We start from the raw sequence: 22,858 nt of genomic DNA, 5'->3' as shown, positions 1-22,858 counted from the left end.
CAAAATATTTGAAAAAAGATTCCAGAAAGTTACAAAAAGCCACACTTGAATTTGCCTCGCCCTGGCAACTTTTTATATAGCATTGGCATTGTATTAGGCATTATAAGTAACCTAGAGATGATTTAAAGTACCTGAGAGGTCGTGTAGGTTGTATGCAAACACTAGGCCACTTCATATGAAGGACCTGAGCATTCATGGGTTTTGCTAGCTGAGGGCTGTCCTGGAACCAGTCCACTGCAGGTACCGAGGGATGATTGTATACGTACAGTGGAATATCATTCAGCCTTAAAGGGAATGGGATGCTGCTACATGTTACATGGATGTACCTTGGAAGCATCATCCTGCATGAATTAAGCCAGACATAAAAGGACAAATATTGTGTGATTCCACTTGTGAGGTCTGTCAGGTAGGCAAGTCCAGAGACAATGGCCTGGAGGTTGCCAGAGGCCAGGGCTCTGAAGAAGTGGGGAGCTGCTGTTTAATGGGGATGGAGTTTCTGTTTGGTATGACGAGCAAGTTGTGGAGACAGATGGTGGTGTTGGCTGCACACATTGTGCATGTACCTAATGCTGCTGAGGTTTTACATGTAAAAGTAGTTAAAATGGTAAATTTTATGTTGTGTATGTGTACCAGAATAAAAAACATTGTTAAATAGTGATGATGGTGAGACAGTGGGAAAAGTGGAAAACGCAGTGAGAGTACAAAGGGCGGAGCCTCACGTCTCACATTCAGTTGTAAGAATCTCCTGAGATAAAAATACCACATTTGATAAAGGGGGAATCTTGATGTCACCCTGACTCCTATTTTCTCTGTTCACTAACCTTCAGCGGGGTAGGAACAGCAGACTTTCTACCTGCTGCTGCTGTTTTTTAGAGAGTCCAAAAGCAAAACCTCAGACATTACTGTTCAGTGAAATGCACTGCAGATTACTCATGACCACACGAGTATTCCTTTTATATACTTTGGTCATGAATACGGTTACGCCAGTTGATTTTTAAAAATTTTTTAAAAATACTTATTTATTTGGCTGCGTCAGGTCTTAGTTGCGGCACACGGGCTCTTCGTTGCGGCACGTGGGCTTCTCTCTAGTTGTGGCGCGTGAGGTGCGTGAGCTCAGTAGTCGTGGTGTGCAGGCTTAGTTGCCCTGCGGCATTCGGGATCTTAGCTCCCTGACCAGGGATCGAACCCGCATCCCCTGCATTGGAAGGCGGATTCTTAACCACTGGACCACCAGGGAAGTCCCATGCCAGTTGATTTTTTAACTGATGTATTCACTGAAAGAATTCAGGAGACCTTACATAAAAATTTGTATCTAAGTTTAAATAGTTGTTAAGTATATATATGATTTCTGATGTATTGTGAATATCAATGCTTTAAAACTGTCATTTCAGTTTTTTGCATACCCAACCGACTCCGAATGCCATACTGATTTCACTATCATCATTTTAGAAATAGAGAAGTGTTCTGTGATTTAATGTTTAAATATTTATAGATTCATAGGAAGTTGCAAAGGTAGTACAGAGTGGTCCAGTGTACTCTGCTAAGTTTAAAAACCAAAATTTAGAAAGAAAACTTTCCTACAATGAATTTTTGGTCTAGCCCAACTTTGGAAAACAGTTATTAGTTTCTTTAAACAACTAACCATGCCACAACATACGACGAGGGTTTGTGCTCTTGGGCATTTGTCCCAGAGAAAAGGAAAGTTACGTTCATATGAAAGTCCGTGCACAAATGTCACAGCAGTTTTATTCATCATAGCCCCAAACTGGTAACAACCCAGACGCCTTTCCATGGGTGAGTGGTTAAACACAGTGTGGTGCATCCCCGGTGTGGAGCACTGCTTGGCTGTAGAAAGAAACAAACTGTCATTACACACAAGGTGGATGGATCTAAAGGGCTTTATTCTGAACAAAAAAGGCAGCCTCAAAAGGCCACCGGCTGTGTATTTCCTGTTATATAGCATTCTCCAAATGACAGAATTATGGCCGTGGGGGACAGATTAACAGTTGCCAGTGCTGAGGGATGGTGAGGGCCTGCAGGAGGGAGGTCTTTGGTGATGGAAGAGGTCTGTGTCTTGACTGCGGTGGTGGTTACAGGAATCTTCACATGTGATAAATGATGTACAGCCATCCACATACACTGTACATGCGTCAGTTTTCTGGTTTTGATATTGTGCTGTAATTATGTAACCATTGGGGGAGGCTAGGTCAAGGTCACATTAAATGAACACAATATACTTGGAACTTACCACACCTGCCTCCAGAGGACAGTCTTACATTTCTTTCGGAGGATGTGAATAGAAACAGACAACTACACATGTCTTAGTTTCCTTCTAAGTCCAAGATTTAATAATGGATTCCTGGGCAAGATGAAAAAGAGAGTAGCCACATTATAGCTCTGAGCAAACTGAATTCAACTCAGTGATTTTCTGGAAAACTCAAGGAGATCCAATCTAGAACATAAAAAATGCACATTGATTTATTCGGTAAACACTTTTGGAGTCCCTGCTAAATATCATTCCACACTAGATTTGAAGATACAAAGATGAGTGCGTATGATACTAGTTTCTTTGTACTGTTGATAGAATGTAAGCTCCATGAGGGCATAGATTTTTATCTTTTATTCATGTATCATCCCTCATGTTTAGGCCAGTATCTGGCTTATAAAAGGCAATAAATAAAAAATTGCTGAATGACTGGATTGTCCCAAAGAGCTTAGAGTCTGGTAGGCAAGCCAAGGTTGGTATGAAATTAAAGAGGAACAGCTGCATGTGATGGATGCTGTAACGGGTTTTCCCTTTTTTTTCTCCTTCCTTCCAAAAACCCTTTGCTCAGTCTTACATAATGTAGCCTCAGTGTATTCTGACAGCACCAGGAGGTTGGCTTATGTCAGAACCTCATGCCCAGGCACTGGCTCATATCCGGAGGAGTTACCTACGACCTCTTCAAGTGTTTGGTCTGGGGCTTCCAGTCCTCACAAACACTGTTTTGATACACAAGTTACTTCTGTATTTTAAAGTGGGACCCTGGGCTGTTGGAGGTGGGCAAAGTAAGGAGCGTACCCGTTTTTACATTTAAGAACAGTTTGGAGCAGAAGGAAATGCTGAGCAGAGACTCAGCATGGGGCCTCGGCAGAGCCAGGGCCCGGCTGCTGTGAGCCATCACTTTGTCGGGCTCTGCCCTTGCTCGTGTGGTTGGGCAGGAGAGAGTCAGGCCTTGGGGTGCACTCAGCTTGGCCACAATGCAGGGGGAGAAAAGAGGTGATTATCTCCGTCATCTGGGGCTGTGTTACCTTAGCTTCTTTTAGGTTATAAGAAACAAGTGGTCTTGGTTTCCCTAAGAGGTTTATTGTGAAGAGTTGGCCCCCGTGACAATCTGACCTTTGTGGACACTAGAGTAACCTCAGTGTCCCCTTCTTGTCCCCTGGGTCATCTGTCGCCAGCTCTGCATCCTCAGCCTCTACTTCAGCTGTTTCTCTCGTGACTGTAAACTCTCTAGTTTATTCTCTTATTTCTCTCAGCTTCATACTTCTCAAGAGAAAGCCTCAGATTGGGTTGGCCTGTCATTATCCAGTCAGGCAAAGCTGTCGTGACTTACCTCTAAGGCCCCTTAGATGGCCTTTGGGTCGGAAGCTGATCCCTGGTCATAGTCATTTGGGACCACAGTTTTGGTGTCTCATCACCCAAATTACAGTGATGGCACTGAAAGGACTGTCTGAGGTCACTTTCCCTAACTTACAGTGATGGCACTGAAAGGACTGTCTGAGGTCATTTTCCTTAGAGGGAACCTGTGTGGCCTTGGTAGATACTCAGAGCGTCTCGTGTTCCTCTCTGTTAGTGGGTCCCTGGGGGCTTCTGGATGGAAGGAGCAGTGGAAAGGGCTGCATTAGTGTGGGTGGGTTTCCCCAAAAGGAGTAGCATGTGGTTACAAAACAAAACAGAGCAGGCGCCACTTGTCCCGGATCTGAAATCTAAAGTAGAAGTGACTGTTTTAGCAACTAATGACAGTTCAGGTATATTATACTTCTTTTTTTTTTTTTTTTTTAACTTTAAAGTTTATTTATTTATTTAGGCTCTGTTGGGTCTTCGTTGCTGTGTGCGGGCTTTCTCTAGTTGCAGCGAGCGGGGGCTACTCTTCGTTGCGGTGCGCAGGCTTCTCATTGCGGTGACTTCTCGTTGTGGAGCACGGGCTCTAGAGCGCAGGCTCAGTAGTTGTGGCGCACGGGCTTAGTTGCTCCGCGGCATGTGGGATCTTCCCAGACCAGGGCTTGAACCTGTGTCCCCTGCATTGGCAGGTGGATTCTTAACCACTGCACCAACCAGGGAAGCCCCTATACTTCAGATTTTCATCCCTATTATTACATTCTTTAAGGCTTCTTCTGTAACTAATGAAGTCTTACTAAATAAGACAGAAAGCATCAAAACATATACTTGGAATGTATACATGTAGCCGAACCATTAAATAAGATTTAAAAATAAAAAATGGATTTTTGTGACCTGCAGCTCAGAGTACAAGTCCTTACATTTTCTTACCTGGTGTGGTAAGCTGAGGTCCAGGGACCTTAATGAGGGTTAATGTAGGAAGGCCTTCTCTGGGGATGGCATATTCTCCTAGAGGCCAAGTAGCTGAAGAATGACATTTTGTAGGTGGTCAATGTACCTAGTTGATCTTGTCTTCAAGAAATCAGCTAAGACATTTTGAGACCATGATAACTGATTTCAACGTTGTTTAAACACGTGGATAGTCAGGTGCTAATTTTGAAAGAGATCACCATGCAAATAGCATATTTTGATTTCATCGATAGCTTCATTCAGCTAAGCTTCATGAAAATCACCATGTTGTTATTTTTCTTATTTTACCAAAGACTGGTGCAAACTTTTTAATGGATGGAAATCACGGGTTAGATAAACAGCTAATCCAGCAAGGTGGTCTCTTACCTGGTTGGTAACTGTACCCAGAATGTCCATGCCATCCTGCAGGGGAAGGTACCAGGCAGGAGGGAGGAATGACAAGAAGGCCCATGTGGGTCAGGGAGATGATGAAAAGAAAATTCTTAAAAAAAATTTTTTTTTATTGAGGTAACACTGATTTTATAACATTATATAAGCTTCGTGTGCACAACATTATACTTCTACTTCTGTATCCACTACAGCAGCTTACCACCAAGAGTTTACTTTCCACGCATCACCATATTGACCCCCTTTACCATCCCCACCCCCTCTGGTAACCACTACTCTGTTCTCTGTATCTGCATGTTTGTTATAGTTTGGTGTGGTTCATTTATTTTGTCATTTTGTTTGTTTTTTTATATTCCACGTATGAGTGAAATCATATGGTATTTGTCTTTCTTCACCTGATATTTCACTTAGCATAATATCCTCAAGGTTCATTCATGTTGCTGCAAATGGCAAGATTCCATCCTTTTTTATGGCTGAGTAATATTCCATTCCACACACACATATACATACACACACATGCCACATCTTTATCCATTTTTCCATTGATGGCCACTTAGGTTGCTTCCATATCTTGGCTACTATAAATAATGCTGCAATGAACATAGGGGTACATATATCTTTTATAATTAGTGTTTTTGTTTTCTTCCGATAAATACCCAGGAGTGGAATTGCTCAGTCATATGGTAGTTCTAGTGTTAGTTTTTTTTTTGTTTTTTTGTTTTTTTTGTGGTGCACGGGCCTCTCACTGTTGTGGCCTCTCCCGTTGCGGAGCACAGGCTCCGGACGCGCAGGCTCAGTGGCCATGGCTCACGGGCCCAGCCGCTCTGAGGCATGTGGGATCTTCCTGGACTGGGGCATGAACCCGTGTCCCCTGCATCGGCAGGCGGACTCTCAACCACTGCACCACCAGGGAAGCCCCCTAGTGTTAGTTTTTTGAGGATCTCCATACTGTTTTCCACAGTGGCTGCACCAATTTACATTACCCACGTGCACCGTGGTTTCCTTTTCTCCACATCCTTGCCAACACTTGTTATTTCTTGCCTTTTTGATAACAGCCATTCTGACAGATATAATGTGATATCTCATTGTGATTTTGATTTGCGTTTCCCTGATAATTAGTGACGTTGAACATCTTTTCATGTCTGTTGACCATCTGTATGTCTTCTTTGCAAAAATGTATGTTCAGTTCCTTTGCCCATTTTTTAATCAGGTTATTTGGGTTTTTTAATTGTTCTTTATATATTTTGAGCATTAATGCCTTATTGGATATATGATTTGCAAATATCTTCTATTTGGTAGCTTGTGTTTTCATTTTGTTGTTTTCTTTGCTGTGCAAAAGGTTTTTAGTTTGATGTGGTCCCATTTGTTTATTTTTGCTTTTGTTTCCCTTGCTGAGGAGGCATATCTAGAAAGATATTGCTAAGACTGATGTCAAAGGCATGCTGCCTGTGTTTTCTTTTAGAGTTTTATAGTTTCATGGCTTACATTCAATCTTTAATCCATTTGGGGTTGATTTTTGTGTATGGCATATGATAGTCATCTAGTTTCAATTTTTTTTTTCACATGTGACTCTGCAGTTTTCCCAACACCATTTATTGAAGACTATCCTTTCTCCATTGTATGCTGTTTGCTCCTTTGTCATAAATTAATTGTCCATATATGTGTTGGTTTATTTCTGGACTTTCAATTCTGTTACATTGAGCTATATCTGTTTTTCTGCCAATATCGTGCTGTTTTGAGTTCTAAAGCTTTATAATATAGTTTGAAATCAGGGAGTGTGATATCTCCAGCTTTTTTCTTTTTTTCTCAGGATTGCTTTGGTTATTCAGGGTCTTTTGTGGTTGTATATGAATTTTAGAATTTTTTGTTCTATTTCTGTGAAAAATAAAAATGCCCTTGGGATGTTGATAGGGATTGCATTGAATCTGTGGTTGCTTTAGGTAATATGGACATTTTAACAGTGTTAATTCTTTCAGTCCATGAGCACAGAATGTCTTTCCATTTCTTTGTGACTTCTTCAGTTTCTTTGAACAATGTCTTATAGTTTTCTGTGTACAGGTCTTTCACCTCCTTGGTAAAGTTTATTCTTAGGTTATTTTATTCTTTTTGTTGGAGTTGTAAATGGGATTGTTTTCTTAATTTCTCTTTCTGCTAGCTTGTGGTTAATGTTTAGAAATAGAACAGATTTCTGTATGTTGATTTTGTACCCTTCAACTTTACTGAATTCATTTATTATATCTAATAGTTTTTTGGTGGAGTTTTTAGGATTTTCTGTATATAAAATCATGTCATATACAAATAGTGATAATTTCACTTCTTCCTTTCCAATTTGGATGGGTTTTTTTAATTAATTTTTTTTCTTTTTTAAAAAATTTATTTTTTGGCTGTGTTGGGTCTTCGTTGCTGCACATGGGCTTTCTCTAGTTGCGGCGAGTGGGGGCTGCTCTTTGTGGTGCGTGGGCTTCTCATCGCAGTGGCTTCTCTTGTTGCGGAGCACGGGCCCTAGAGCACGTGGGCTCCAGCACTTGTGGCGCGTGGGCTCTGTAGTTGTGACTCATGGGCTCTAGGGCACAGGCTTGGTAGTTGTGGCGCATGGGCTTAGTTGCTCCATGGCATGTGGATCTTCCTGGACCAGGGATCAAACCTGTGTCCCCTGCATTGGCAGGCGGATTCTTAACCACTGGGCCACCAGGGAAGTCCCCGGATATTTTAATTTTCTTTTCATGGCTAATTGCTCTGGCTAGGACTTTCTGTGTTGAATAGGAGTGGTGAGAGTGGGCATCCTTACCTTGTTCCCGATTTTAAAGGAAAGCTTTTAGTTTTTCACTGTAGAGCAGCGATCCCCAACTTTTTTTTTTTTTTTTTGCGGTATGCAGGCCTCTCACTGTTGTGGCCTCTCCCGCTGCGGAGCACAGGCTCTGGACGCGCAGGCCCAGCGGCCATGGCTCACGGGCCCAGCCGCTCCGCTGCATATGGGATCCTCCCAGACCGGGGCACGAACCCGCATCCCCTGCATCCGCAGGCGGACTCTCAACCACTGCGCCACCAGGGAGGCCCTGATCCCCAACTTTTTTGACACTGGGGACCGGTTTCATGGAAGACAGTTTTTCCTCGGACTGGGGGAGGCAGGGAGAGGTTTAGGCAGTAATGTGAGCAACGGTCAGGCGGTAATGTGAGCGACAGGGAGTGTAAGATGAAGCTTCGGTCGCTTGCCCGCCATTTACCTCCTGTTATGTGGCCTGGTTCCTAACAGGCCTACCAGTCTGCGGCCTGGAGGTTGGGGACCCTTGCTGTAGAGTATGATGTTAACTGTGGGTTTGTCATTTGTGGCCTTTATTATGTTGAGCTTCCTTCTATACCCATTTTTTTGAGAGTTTTGTCATAAATAGGTGTTGAATCCTGTGAAATGTTCTTTCTGCATCTACTGAGATGCTCGTATGGTTTTTATCCTTCATTTTGTTAATGTGGTGTATCATGTTCATTGATCTGTGGATGTTGAACCATCCTTCCACACTGGGAAAAGTCCCATTTGTTCATGGTGTATGATCTTTTTAATGTATTGTTGTATTCAGTTTGCTAATATTTTGTTGAGAATTTTTGCACCTATTTCATCAGAGATCACTTTCTTTTTGTGTGTTATCTTTGTCTGGTTTTGGGATCAGGGTGACGTTGGCCTTGAAAAGTGCGTTAGGAAGTGTTCTGTCCTCTTGTATTTTGGGGGATAGTTTGAGAAGGACATGTATCAAATCCTTGAATGTTTGGTAGGATTTACCAGTGAAGCTGACTGGTCCTGGACTTTTGTTTGGGGGGAGCTTTTGATTACTGTTTCAGTCTCCTTACTAGTGATCTATTTAGATTTTCTTTCTTCATGATTCAGTCTTAGAAAATTGTGATTCTAAGAATTTGTCCATTTCTTCTAGGTTGTCCAGTCTGTTGTTGTGTAGCTCTCTTACAATCCTTTTTTAAAAAGTACATTCTTAGAGGAAGGTCTTGAAAGTTCTAGGGGCTTTGTTCTGGGACTAAGAAGGAAAGTGCACTCTGAGAATTCTCTTTCTCCTGGGTTCCTTCCAGTGAAGGTCAGACTGAGAGAAAGCAGTCACCCTGCTGTATCTAAGAGACTTTGTTTTGGAATATGACATTTTACGTCCTCTGTGGTTAGTGATTGTAGCCTCCATGAAGGGAAAGTCTGATCTCAAGTGCGGGTTCTCTGCTCTTTTATTGTTGCATTGTCTCTGATTTTACTTTTCCTTTTTCCTTCAGGCTGCTTGATAGGGGCTGTGAATCTCAAATCCAGCAACCGAAACCCAGTGGTACAGGAATTTGAAAGTAAGTACAAGGAAGGGTTTGGGCAAAGGGGCACCACTTTGTGATCCGGCAGCCGATGCAGGATAGACGCACACGGATGTGTCCTGCCGAAGAGGCTGGGGGGTGGCTGGCTCCCAGCAGTCATCTGAAGTGCACGTGTGAGTGAAGCACTGCTTCAGCAGCCCACGGGCAACTCTGCAGGCTTTCTGTTGGCTGAAACCTGATTCCTGGCCTGGCTTTGCGTTTACACCACCAAGAACGTTCTTATATACAAGCAGAATATTAGGGGGAACGTGTACTCTCTTTAATACAAGTCTTTGCTAATCATCTGTATTGTTTTTCTGGCTAAAACTAAAGTCTCTTGGAGCCTGGAGCTAGCTAGATTTTTAATCTATATGACAGACCTAAATATACATATAGCTTGCCAGGGTCTGGGTATACAAGTGAACCTAAAATTGTTCCACATTCACTGACAGTTCTCTTTTTTCCCTCGCTCCTTAGGTGTGGAACTGTCTTGTATCATTACGGATTCACAGACAAATGACCCCAGGATTGAGTGGAAGAAAATCCAAGATGAACAAACCACATATGTGTTTTTTGATAACAAAATTCAGGGTATGATCCTGTGGTCCTCTCGTTTGTACAGAAGGCCCAGACATGCACTTGTGGCCAAGACTTTGCTCTAACTGGACCTGCATCTGTAGCCAGGATTGGTGTTCTGTCTTGTTTTACATATGGAAAAGTCAACATGCAAAAGTAGTGAGAATAGTGTATGGAACTTCCCTGCACCTGTGACCCTGCTTCAGTAAATATCACTTCATCAGTTAGGATTTTAGTCCACACGCAGCGTAGCTTTGAGGTATCTGAGTGAACATTCTCCGAGGCCATCTCCCTGTCGTGACCCACGACTTTATAAGTGACTTCATCAGTAGGACAGTATGGAACAGCAGGGGGACAGCAGCGCCCACTGTACACACCTGGGTGCCGAGCACACCACGTGGGAGGGCAGGGTAGGGGCTGCAGGGAGGCGCTGGGCCAGGAGCACGTGGGGTAGAAAGACATGGAAGCGCAGGGAGCTTCTTGGAGGGACCGCCGGCTCTTGGCCCAGCAGGGGAGGGCGGACACGAGGTGGATGGCACTTGGAAGGCCTCAGGAGGGGCGTGATGTGGTCCCACTGATGCTTTAGAGACGGGGGTGGCTGCTTTGCAGACGGGTCTGGTGGTGGGCACAGCTGAGAGCAGGGCCCAGTTCAGGATTCTTCTGCAGAGGCCAGGAGGGGGTCAGGGTAGTGTGGACGGGGCGAGGGGTTGTGATGGGGGGAGGGGGCCACCCTGGGGGACAGCAGGTGGATGGAAGTGTCAGCGCAGCTGCAGAGGCGGGCAGCCCCGATCCCTCTGAGAATGTGACAGTGGGGGTTTCAGGGAAGGGTGGAGGCTTTGCAGATCAACCTGAAGTCACGGCCTTTCTGCCTCAGGTCCTCCACATCATCAGGGGTCATGGGCTCTTAAAAACAGTTCTGTTTCCCCACCAGTATCCTCCCACCTCTGATTTACGAAGAGATGGCAATGTTATTCTCAGGAACCAAATCGTTTTTTTCTGGGAGCTTCATCCCTGACCGAGCGAGCGGGGAATGTTCTTAAGCAACTTTCTGTTTTTTCCCAGAAATTGCCACACAAAATAAGAGGCCTGGAGGGAGACCTTGCCTTAGGGCAGGGCTGTGCCAACAGCGCCTGATGGGTTTGCATTTACTTGTTTCCCACACCGTGGACGTTCTGACCCCTGCTGATGCCTGGATGACGAACCTTCCCACTAGAAAACACCTTCAGAAATGTTCGTTCTCTTATCAAAAGCATTTTGCTGTTTCCATCACGTGTGGTAAATCCTTCCTAGACTTGTCACCAATTAGCAGGTTTAGTAAATTCATTTCTAATTTTTGTGTCATTTTCTTTTCTAACTCTTTCCCTATTTGTCAGTGCCCGGGTTCTTTGTGCTTCTTTGAAAGAGTTACTGTGTCCTTTATGCTTTAAAAATGTTTTAATTGAGACACAGTAATTCACATAGCATGAAACTCACTGTTTTTTTTTTTTTTTTTTTGCGGTACGCGGGCCTCTCACTGTTGTGGCCTCTCCCGTTGCGGAGCACAGGCTCCGGACGCGCAGGCTCAGCGGCCATGGCGCACAGGCCCAGCTGCTCCACGGCATGTGGGATCTTCCCGGACCGGGGTACGAACCCGTGTCCCCTGCATCGGCAGGCAGACTCTCAACCACTGCGCCACCAGGGAGGCCCAAGACTCACTGTTTTGAAGCGTGTAGTTGGTGGTTAGTACATTCAGCAATGACGTGTGGTCGTCACTGTCAGATTCCAGCACATCCCCACCCCCAAAAGAAACTGTGTCCACCCCTCCTTCCCCAACCTGGCAGCCACTAATCCACTTTGTCTCTGTGGATTTGCCTGTTCTGGATGCTTCCTATAAATGGAATCATACAGTATTTGGTCCTGGCTTCTTTCACTTAGTGTATCATTTTCAAGGTTCATCCATGTTGTAGCAAGTGTCTGTACTTTGTTCTTTTTTTTAAAAATTTTATTTATTTGGCCTTGTCGGGTCTTAGTTGCAGCACACGGGATATTCATTGCTGCATGTGGGATCTTTAGTTGTGGCGCACGGGCTCTAGAGCACACAGGCTTAATTGCCCCACGGCATGTGGGATCTTAGTTCCCTGACCAGAGATTGAACCCGTGTACCCTGCATTGGAAGGTGGATTCTTAACCACTGGATCACCAGGGAAGTCCCTGTTCTTCTTTATATCAATGAATAATATTCCATTATAGATACGCTGCATTTCTTCAACTGCTGTACATTTGGGTTGTTTCCATGTTTTGGCTACTATCAATAATGTTCATAAACATTGTACAGGTTTTTGTGCAAACGTAATTTTTCACTTCTTGGAGATAATGAACAGGAGCACAATTGTGGGGTCATTTGGTATCACATGTTTAGTTTTTTAAGAAACTGCCAAACTCTTTTCCACAGTGGCTGGACAATTTTACATTCCCTTGGCTGTGTGTTTCCCCACATCCTCAGTAACGCTTGAGATTATCCATTGTTTTGATTTCAGTTATCCTAGGGGGTGTGAAGTGGTATCTCATTGTGGTTCTTATTTGCATTTCCCTGACAGCTAATGATATTGAGAATCTTTTCACGTGCTTATTGGCTATTTGTCTATCTTTCTGGAGAAATGTCTATTCAAATCCTTTGTCCATTTTTAATTAGGTTGTTTATTTGTTGAATTGCGAATTTTCATACGTTCTGTATACTAGTCCTTTGTCAGATATATGATTTTCTCCCAGTCAGCGGATTGTCTTACTTGCTTCTGTCCTTTGAAGCAGAAAAGTTTTTAATTTTTTATGAAAGGCTCGTGAAGGCTGATATAACTTTGTGTGTGTGTGGGCTTGTGCTTTTAGTGACCTAAGAGATCACTGTCTAATCCAAGGTCATGGTTATTCATGTCTGTTTTTTCCTAAGGGTTTCACAGTTTCAGCTTGTGCAGTAAGGTGTGTGTGGTGTGTGGTGTGAGGTAGGGGTCCACGTCATTCTCTTGCATGTGGGTACCCAGTTGTCCCAGAACCATTTGTGGAATGCTGCTTGTCTTTTAATGTTGTTTGACTTGTTTTCTCTTTTAATGGGGAACCCTTTCTGGGAATGATGAAAAGGAAAGGAGGCCCTTGCCTTAACAACAGAGACACATGGCCACGTCCTCTTACAGTCCAGGTGCTCCCTTGGTGCTCAGCGTTCTCACAGGAACGGAGACGAGCCAGTTGCAGTTTTCCTGCCGAGGCACCAGAGATGGCCCTGGAACCTCCTCCTTCAAGCAGCAGAGCTGTCTGTAAAGAGCCCCTCAGTGCCCTGTCTTCTCCTGTACAGGAGACCTGGCCGGCCGTGCAGAACTGCTGGGGAAAACCTCTCTGAAGATCTGGAACGTGACCCGGACAGACTCAGCCCTTTACCGCTGTGAGGTGGTTGCTCGGCACGACCGCAAGGAGATTGATGAGATTGTCATCGAGTTAACTGTGCAAGGTGCGGGTACACGTGGGGTGGTGGCCCCTGCCCTCGGCTCACGCGCCTGCCTGTGGGGAGAAGACCAGCTTGCTTCCTTCGTTTCTACGGTCATGTCCCCGAGGATGCGGCGCTGGGTGGGGCCGGGCGGGGAAGGGGAAGCTCAGGCTGCCTGCCTTGGGTTGGAAGTGAGGAGATAAGGGGAACTTCTGCCTCGGCTGTCCACCTGCTAGAGGGGGTGGAGGCACTGGGAACGCTGGGGGGGTCACCTACGGGGGCAACCACAGGCAGCGTGAGCCGCGGGGGAGCAGGCCAGCCCGCGACGCAGTGTCTGGAGCCCAGCTGGCTGTCTCGTTTTTGGAGCAGGTTCATTGTGGGCTGTGGCAAGAACAGGGCCCTGTTGCTGACCGTGACCCCTGCTGTGCTTCTCCTGCAGTGAAGCCGGTGCCCCCCGTGTGCAGGGTGCCGAGGGCTGTGCCTGTGGGCAAGGCGGCCACGCTGACCTGCCAGGAGGGCGAGGGCTACCCCCGGCCGCATTACAGCTGGTACCGCAACGACGTGCCACTGCCCACAGATTCCAGGGCCAACCCCCGGTTCCGAAACTCCTCCTTCCTCTTCAACCCTGACACGGGCACTCTGGTAAGGTCTCTCCGAAGAGGGGCGGGTGCGCACGTCTGTGTCATGGGAAGAGCGGTTATTAAGACAGTAAACTTTACGAGGCAGCAGCTGTGAACCCCGCGTGCCGTGGACCCTGCCCTCCCTTTAGACAGAAAAGTTGTAAGGGGCCAAGGAAGGGGCCCAGAGCCGCAGGGGGACAGTGGCTGAGGAGGGCGTAGGTGGCCTGGCCGGTGCTGTCCTTGGGGCAGAGTCGGGAGGCAGCTGGGACTTGCTCCCTGGCCGCACGTCTGACGTTGAGGAACTGCTGGCTGCGTTCAGCACGGTTGTGGTGTCGTGGGCACGACTTTAAAAAGTCCTTCTAGAGACGCACAGATGTTTGTGGACGACCCTGACGTGGGGAGTGAGGAGGCAGCGGGTTGGAGTCGCGTGCACGTGAAGCCTGGCTCCCGCCGGCTCTGGTGCCCCTGGCATGGAGGGGGCTCACTGTGCACCGAGCCCTGTTGTCGGGTCCCCGTTCACTCCCAATCCCCAAACAGGTGTTCAGCGCCATCCACAAGGAGGACTCGGGCCAGTACTACTGCATCGCGTCCAACGATGCGGGCTCGGCCCGCTGCGAGGAGCAGGACATGGAAGTGTGTGAGTGTCTCTGCTGAGCCTTGCCCTGCAGGCCGGTGGGTGGATGGCACGGTCACGCTTGCTGGTGCCCCTCAGCCGTGACCCCCCTGCGCGGGCACACGGGCTCCACCCGGGTCCGGTGGGAGGAGGCGAGGACGCACCAAGGAGCAGCTGAAGGACGGACATGCAGGTCCTCTCCTCATCATGTAACTCTTAACGACGTTTCGTGAACTCCATTTCTTTGGTAACTGATAGAATTATTGAGACACAAGGTTCTCCAGAAATGTATCAAGTTTAACCGTTTTGCAGTAAGCTGAAACCCAGGGTTTAGCCCAGTAATTCTACCCTGTTCGGGTGCTTCTTTCTCTGGGGGTGTTGGCTCTAAGGGGGGTGGGTTGAAGGCAGGACGGGGTTAGATTTCAGGGCCCACCCTCACCTGTGGAGTCAGCCTCCAGGCGACTCTCCTAGCTGGATTTGGGAAGCTGCTCTCGGCAGGAGGAAGATTCCTGGGCTTTGCCCCAGACCTCTGGACTCTACGCATAGAGCTTGGGAACTGACGTTATGAAATCAAAATTTAAAATGGACTTATTTTTAAATAAGAGTGCACTCAGGGCTTCCCAGGTGGCACAGTGGTTGAGAGTCTGCCTGCCGGTGCAGGGGACGCGGGTTCGTGCCCCGGTCCGGGAAGATCCCACATGCCGCGGAGCGGCTAGGCCCGTGAGCCATGGCCACTGAGCCTGCGCGTCCGGAGCCTGTGCTCCGCAACGGGAGAGGCCACAACAGTGAGAGGCCCGCGTACCGCAAAAAAAAAAAAAAAAAAAAAAAAGTGCACTCACATTCAAGAACACTGTACTAGACGAGGGAGAATTTCAGCAACTTCTGAGTTAGATGGCTTTGGTCGCTACACCCCGTGTAGTTTCTGTTGCATTTTTAGGGCCCCATACTGAAACGAGAGAACGCAACTGAGGGTTTCCCGTAGGATGGCTGGTGGCCACGAGACTATGTTTGCAACTTGTATTTGCCCCTTTAAAAACAATCCGCAGCAAAGGGCAGCCCTAGAAATTTCGGAGTTTTTTCTTCCTTAGGACTCTGGCTCCTAGCTGTCTTTGTAGTGTAACCATGTTGTCCGGTAATAATGTCCCCAGAGGACTGTTATGCCCCGCAGGCAATGCCCCGCGGCTTTGGTGCAGCGGGTGGGTGTCATGGCCTGTGGGCGGAGGTGCTCCGGGCTGGGAGGGGCAGGGGCCGCAGGCCGCGTCTTCTGACCCCTTCTCTTCTCCAGATGACCTCAACATCGGCGGGATTATTGGGGGAGTCCTGGTTGTCCTGACTGTACTGGCCCTGATCACAGTGGGCATCTGCTGTGCCTACAGACGGGGCTACTTCATCAACAATAAGCAGAACGGGGAAAGGTGAGCCTGTCCTGCACGAATAAAGTTCCAGTGGGCATTTCTGTGGTCCAGCGGTGGTCACTTGGCTCCCCCTCCCGTTTCAGCTACAAGAACCCAGGGAAGCCGGATGGAGTTAACTACATCAGGACGGACGAGGAGGTAAGGCAGCCTCGAGGCTGCAGCGTCCCGAGCAGGGAAGATGATATTCCCGAGAACCAAGCAGGTCCGTAGAAGAGATTTCGGAGTCACGTCCGAAGCGCGAGCCCTTAGCCCTTCCCCTGGCTGTGCGCTCGCAGGGCACTCAGTCCACAGGCCTTGTGGCCTCTTCTCAGAGCATGCTGTGGGGAAGCTACGTCAGGCTCCCTTCCCACCACACGCTGGGCCCTGTGTGGCCACGGGCTGCCCTCTAACCCGGTGTTGGCCTTGCAGGGTGACTTCAGACACAAGTCCTCGTTCGTGATCTAGACGGCAGCACGGCCGCACGCACACGTGGATACCTCCACAGGGGACCCTGCTGGGAGCAGCCCCGCGAGGGAAGCCAGGCGGGGCTGGACCTGCACACGAAAGCTTTTTGTTTTGGCCAAAGTTGACCGCTACTCCTTTCTTACCTTTTAACAAGCCACACGAGTAAAAGAGTTTTCCTCAAGATGGGCACAGTCACAAGGCCAAAAAGTGACCGGGTTCTCGAGGCCGACCCCATCAGGGTCTGGGTGGCCTCAGGGCGGGCGCGGTGATGTGCTCCGTGGCAGGTGGGGCTGGCAGAGGGGGTCAAGGCACGAGCCTCAGCTGCAGTGACCTGGCTTCACGGTGGCCTGTGAGCCAGGGGCCAAGTGGTCAGGCCACTTCATCCTGAGGCTTTGCTGTCACTGTCCTAGTGTCCATCTTGGGGAATCTTTTTGGGTCAGCATTTTATAACAACAGTCCAAATCAGGAAGGTAAATTGCTTGTTAGAAGGAGGGAATCTTCTTACCTGTAGGAACCCTGCTCATCCATGGAGGGTCCCAGTGTTGAAGGAAGACCTTCATCTTACGCTAAATCTGAAATGGTACTGATACTATGTTCTGCTTTTCTATGGGTATTTTGTAAAATTTTACATTCTAAATTTTTGCTAAAGATGTATTTTGATTATTGAAAATTTCTATTTAAACTGTAAATAAGTTGTCATACAATGTTAAATAACCTCTTTTTTTAAAAGTTCAACTTAAGGCAGGAGCTGAAGCTGCTCCTGTTCGATTGGAAACACCCCTGAGTGTTCCTTGTGCTTAGGAAACCTTTAAGAAAATTCCAGTTGAGTATTGTCTTGGTCTGTTGGCGTCTCTCCAGAAGAGACATGAGGGGCTTTCGGGTTGGCTTCAAGCTGCCTCTTCCTTGGGCTACTCAGACCACCTCTGCCACAGACCGTGCTGGTTGGTGCCTGGGGTCGGGCCGCACACCTGCTCGGAGTGGTGTTGGCTCCTGACTCCAGGCCAGACCGCCCACCCTTGTCCGACACCCCAACGCTGGCCGTGCGTGGATCAGCCCTAACTAAGGGCGCCATTCACATACCATGTGAGTCAACCCAGGACGGCGGCAAGGGCGGGGTCCTTGGTGTGGCACCCCGGCCTGGCTTCCCTGGGACAGAGGTTTTTGGCTGAAGATGGCTCAGGAAACAGCAGCCCTGCTGTCTGGCTTTTAAATTCATTTTACTTACTTGTGTAGTTCATATGACGGTCCAGGGCCAAAGGCAGTTTTGAAATCAAATCTGTTAACTACATTTATATATTTTTAAAGACAATGAACCCCACTGTCCCTCTTCGCCATAAAGACAGCGCAGGTTCTGTCTCGCCTCGCAGGAAGCTGTTCTGCAGGGCCGCGAGGCCAGCCTCTGAAGAACAGCAGGAAGGGCGGCCGGCGACGGTCCGACTGACGATGGGCAAAGTGTGTGCCTGAGTCAAAGGCAACTTCCTGATCGTGCCCCGCATGCTGCCTGCTTTGTGGGGGCGTCAGGAACAGCACCCTTTGTTCTCAGCCTCAGACACGCTGCTATGTTAACTCAGTGTGAAGCCCTCGGGAGCAAGGAGCTTCTCAGAAGGGTGCCTCTGACTCTGTGTTACAGGATGGTTTTTATGTAGAAGAACACAGTCATCTTGGGATGAAACTTTCAGTGTCTTACTTGAATACTCGAGACTTCCGTTGCCCTTTCTTTTCTGAGTCGTGTGAACTCTGTCATGGAGTATTTGCAGCAGCAGGGGGCAGCACCTCGTCACGCTGGGGTGCCTGACGTCTTCCACCATCTGTGTCTTGAGCGCAGACCTAAGACTGTCCCTTCATCCTCAGCTCCCCTGGGTGGAGAAGGGTAGGGCCCTTCCGCCTGTGGGGGCAGCTCCAGCCTCCTCCTCAGTTGTCACAGTGATGGGGTAGTCTTCTTGTACCCTAAAACCTCCGCCCCGGTGCCACGTGACCTGGCTCTGACGGAGGAGAGATGAGTGAGTGTGGGGTCTGGGAGGTTGCTGCCCATCACTGTAAAAACGCAGACAGAAAAGGAGCATCGAGTGATTTTAAGATGTAAACGTTTCTGGAGACGCGAGGCCACATGGGCTGCTGGGGCCTTTGTGTGGCTGCAGCTGTACACAGTGCCACAGACCTGTGCTACTAACACACCTGTGAGTTGGTATTTCTTAAACCTCATTTATAAAAGCTTCTAAAAAAAAAAGCAGCTTGGTCTCCATTTCTCTCCTTCCTGTGTCGTGTCAGGCACGGCCCTAGGTTTGAAGCGCTGGACGGAGGTGAGGGTGTTCGCTTAGGGGCAGCCCTGTGACTGACTCCGTGCATGCATGTCAACACACATGGGAGCTGGGGGGGACATCCACCCTCTCATCCAACCACCCCGTCACGTGCAGGACACGCAAACAGCAACCCTGTGCTTTACTTCTGTAGAACTGGGATTAAGACGTGGACCAACCAAATTTCTTTCTGGTCATTCTTGGACAAAACACGCACATACAAGTATTTTAAGGTTACCTGATGGCGCCAACAGAGGAACCTAAGGCCACTCTCCCGCGGGAACAGCCCTTAGCGGACTACGTGCATATCATCAGCGCAGCTGTTGCTCCGGGTAAGGAACACAGAGGGTTTTCTTAAGCAGAGACTTGTAGTCTATGCTAAGATGTCTGCTGTGAGGAAACAGAGGCAGGGGCAGAGGACCTGGACATTAAAGACAGATTGAGTCCTTTTTCCCTAACGGGGAAGATTTGGGTTCTTCAACACTTTACGTCAATTAAGTGACGACCGATAAAAGCCCTGTGCTAAAAATACTCGAAGGCTGTACTCATACTTAACTTTTATTCATTTGAAAAAGCTTTAAAAGTCTTCAATTTATAAATAATAGAAAAAATATTACAATCAAGATTTTGACATCAGATATGGGAAACTATGTACTTAAGTATAAGGAACTGAAACCAGCTAACAGAAGCTTGACTTACAGAAGAGAAAGCTCAAGGACTGTGTTCTTTAAGGACCACAACAGCGCTTATGAGAAGGGACTGGATATTTTCAAAGTTTTTTTTAAAATTCATAGATCTCTCCGTTTATTGCACACAATTAGCACATGACACAGGTTGGCTGAAGTCGGGAAAAGAGGGTCACAAACCACGGTGGGGAGAAGCTGGGAAGGAGGCCTTTCTGCAAGAGCAGGACCTCCAGTCCAGCAAGGGTCCCTGGAGAAGCGAGTGGGAAGCCGCCCTCTGGCAGCCTCCTTCCGTCTGGAGTAAAGTTACAGTATTAAATGCCTAAGGCATTTCTCTAGTATTTTACACTTTTTAACCAGGTATTTCATAAGGAGAAATTGAAAAGGTTGACCAACCACACAGGTGAAAAGCTGGGCGGCGCTGGACTCACAGGCAAGCCCTTTGCTCACAGTGGAAGCGTCTGGGGCCAGGGGCACAGTGGTCAGTTGGCTGTTTTCAGGGGGGCCTTGCGGCGTGACCTCCTGGGGGCTGTGCTGTCCTTTCCTCTGGCGGGAGATGTCACGTTCCACTGCGGGGGCTGCGGGGGCCTGGGGGGAATAGGCGTGTCACCTGGGGTGGGACAGCCCCCCGCCCCCCAACGGGAACACCTCTGGGTGGGGGCCGGGGAACTTACGGCATGTCGGGCAGCGACAGACAAAGAACGTTGTCCCCCTGGCCCGGGGCCTCCGACACCCCCAGACTTCCTGGGGTGCCGGCATGGCTCGAGGACCTGGCCGGGGGGGAGTGGCCTCTGACGGGAAAGGGTGTCCGGGGTGAGCTGATGTAGCTGAGTCCCACACCAAACGTGACATTCTGGATGGTCCCTGGGTGGAGGGGAGAGTCAGTGGAGGGTTAGCGAAGGCCTTCAGGGAGAGAAACTGAGCAAGGTCAGATACGGGTCTTGCTGCGGGTCCACCCAGGCCCACGCGGTGCCCAAGCCCGGCCTCCATCATCGGGTCACCCCGCAGGACCAGACTGCTGGCCTGACCGCCCTCCGAGCACCTGCGCGCACAGCCTGAGGCCCCGCCCGCAGCTCAGACCCCCCGCTCTTCCTGTCACCGCTCCAGAGTCCCTGGAGAAGCTGCCCTGCTCCCCACCTCCCTCTCTCTGGTCACTGCAGCCCTGCTGCTACCCCTCATGTCCCCTCGCCTGCCACCTTGGTCAGACTTGGGCTCTGCGTCCCACCAGTTGTGTGAGCTACTCTGGGAGCCTTGAGTTTCTTAATCTCTAAAGGGGAAACACATGCACCCCCTGAGAAGGACTGCCAGGTTTGAATGAGATCACTTGTGTTAAGTCCTTAACACAGTACTCGGTACAAGGTAAGTGCTGAAAACACCAAACCACGTTTGTCGTTTACTACCTGGGTCCCCCCTGCCAGATGCAAATCTGCCCGGATCTGTGTGTGCACTCCGGTGGCTCCGTGCTCAGGGGGCCTGGCCCCCACTGCCCCCGAGACGCCCCCACCTCGTACCCAGTAGGCACGCTGTCACCGCATGCGCCACGACGGCCAGGCTCTGGGCATCCCCTGTGCCGTGGCTGGCTAGCGTCAGTGCATCCGTGGTGCCGTGGGCCCAGGAGCCTCTCGCGCTCCCTTAACAGGCAGCAGCAGGGTATGTTTCGACTGCTGCTGTCCAGACCCTGGGCCCCCGGGGGCTCCGAGCCCCCTCCCCGCACCGCCTGGCACGTCCAGGCGGCAGCACCTTCGCCACCGACTTACAGCCTAAGAGGGACTTGCTACCCCCCACCTCCCCCCATTTTCAGTTAAAATCTGGCTCTGAAAATCCCTCATTTCCACTCAGCAGAAATGCCATGTCCACACGGAGTGCAGCTGAGACCACTTCCCCATGGTCACCCAACCTGAGAAGTGGTGATAGAACCGGTATATAAACCAGAGAAGGCAGAACGTAGGCTTCTTATCTGATAATTCTCAGAGGAGGGAGAGCTAGGAGGAAACCTTCCAGCATTTCTTTCTGGTTCAGTGTGAGGAGAAAGCCCCAGGAATTTTACATTCAAGAGACTCGAGAAGTAGTCTCACTTCCAGTGCAAATCCGAGTGGCAGCGGCCGGGCCCCCTGTGAGGGGCACGTGCGGCCAGGACAGAGCAGGGACTGACTGGGGGACAAGCAGAGGACGGGAAATGCACTCCCTCCCACAGCATCTGGCACCAAACCGCCCAGGACAGGAGCACAGAGCATACACCGCACTCTTCTGCTTGAAAAAGGGTGACTTTTTACATATATAACATTAGACCCGTTCGACATACAGGAGCCCAAATTACCCCTGCTCTTCATGACAAAAGCTGTCACGATTCAGGCATCACCTGGGGAGGGATGGGGTAGGAGTTCTGTTCATCCATTAATCTCCCTTCAAAGGACGACTTGGATAAAACTCATCTCTAACCTGTTAAGTATTCTAAGAGCTCACAGGTAACAGAACCACCAGGCAAGGCGCAAGAACACAGCAGGTGCCCAGTAAGTGCCTGCTGATGGAGCACGACTGCACGATGGCCCAACGCCCTGAGGCCTCAACATCATGCGGAACGGCTCATTCCGCTCCTCCTGTAACAAGGCCTACGGCCAGCGCTGAGAGAGCAGTGGGGCCAGAGCAGGAGCACCCAAGTCCTTGCCCAGCTCGGCCACCCACCTGACCTCTCGTCCCGCCGGCTTGCAGCCCTCGCCATCCGGGCCCGGACAGCACCCCCGGACATGGTGGAGAGCAAACAGTTACAAACCAAAGCCACATGGACGATGAAGGACTTGCAAGTGTGGTGCCAGAGGCACCTCATCCACTCTGAGGGTCAAACGGGGCTTCTTCTGGAAGTGAACGGGTGATGGCCGGGGGAGGGGCCCCAGGACGCGGACGCCAGGAGAGCGGGGCTCCTGCACCCTTGGGAGGACTGCCCACCCTGGGGTGCATAGTCAGGGGCAGGTGGCAGGAGATGGGCAGAGGCCCATGGGCCATGCCAGGCGGGGCCTTGCAAACATACTACAGACTCCGGACAGGCAGAGTTTCTTCATACTGCAGTAATTTTCTCAAAATAATGGCTTTTATGGGTTTTGAGATAATAGGCTATATAAAACGAGTAATAGGAATAAACACACTTCTAACTCACCTCTATTTTTAAATAGAAGGAAAGCACGGGACGTTAGAAAAACCTCCCAGTGGGAGAGAGGTCACAGGCTCTCCTCACGGCCGGCAGTGGAGGCCTCAGCCCGCTCGGGCAGCCCGCAGTGACGCACGGTGCCGCAAGCGCTGACTCCTGGCCCCTGAAGCGGGTGGCCTGAGGTGTTGGCCACCTGAGGTGTTGGCCACCTGAGGTATTGGCCACCTGAGGAGTCACCAGGTGTAAAAGCACCTGGAAGAGGTTGGCGGTCAGCTGTGCCCAGTCTGACCTGATGCCCCGCGACGTGGCTGAAGCAGCTCTGCTGCAACCC

The 22,858-nt window shown here is 49.2% G+C and overlaps 2 protein-coding genes across 2 annotated transcripts in view; one reads left to right on the top strand and one right to left on the bottom strand.

Moving 5' to 3' along the window:
* Positions 1 to 18,644, top strand: part of JAM3 (junctional adhesion molecule 3) — a gene marked incomplete at its 5' end in the record, with an annotated part of 67,708 nt that extends 49,064 nt beyond the window's left edge. The window contains 8 exons of the mRNA XM_081239007.1: positions 9,218 to 9,283; positions 9,764 to 9,877; positions 13,185 to 13,337; positions 13,753 to 13,955; positions 14,471 to 14,570; positions 15,832 to 15,961; positions 16,045 to 16,099; positions 16,370 to 18,644. Of these exons, the coding sequence (XP_081095133.1) occupies positions 9,218 to 9,283; positions 9,764 to 9,877; positions 13,185 to 13,337; positions 13,753 to 13,955; positions 14,471 to 14,570; positions 15,832 to 15,961; positions 16,045 to 16,099; positions 16,370 to 16,405 (857 nt within the window). The 3' untranslated portion in view covers positions 16,406 to 18,644. The remainder of the gene's footprint in view (positions 1 to 9,217; positions 9,284 to 9,763; positions 9,878 to 13,184; positions 13,338 to 13,752; positions 13,956 to 14,470; positions 14,571 to 15,831; positions 15,962 to 16,044; positions 16,100 to 16,369) is intronic.
* An 833-nt stretch (positions 18,645 to 19,477) lies between these two features.
* The window catches only part of NCAPD3 (non-SMC condensin II complex subunit D3), a 60,407-nt gene continuing 57,026 nt past the window's right edge, over positions 19,478 to 22,858 (bottom strand). The window contains exons 33-34 of the mRNA XM_081239645.1: positions 20,060 to 20,249; positions 19,478 to 19,973 (exon numbers count right to left, since the gene is read on the bottom strand). Coding sequence (XP_081095771.1) covers positions 19,868 to 19,973; positions 20,060 to 20,249 — 296 coding nt within the window. The 3' untranslated portion in view covers positions 19,478 to 19,867. The remainder of the gene's footprint in view (positions 19,974 to 20,059; positions 20,250 to 22,858) is intronic.

Source organism: Mesoplodon bidens (assembly GCF_964165515.1).
Source record: "Mesoplodon bidens genome assembly, chromosome: 7".
Classification (NCBI taxonomy): domain Eukaryota; kingdom Metazoa; phylum Chordata; class Mammalia; order Artiodactyla; family Ziphiidae; genus Mesoplodon; species Mesoplodon bidens.
This window is presented reverse-complemented; position numbering and strand designations above follow the sequence as displayed.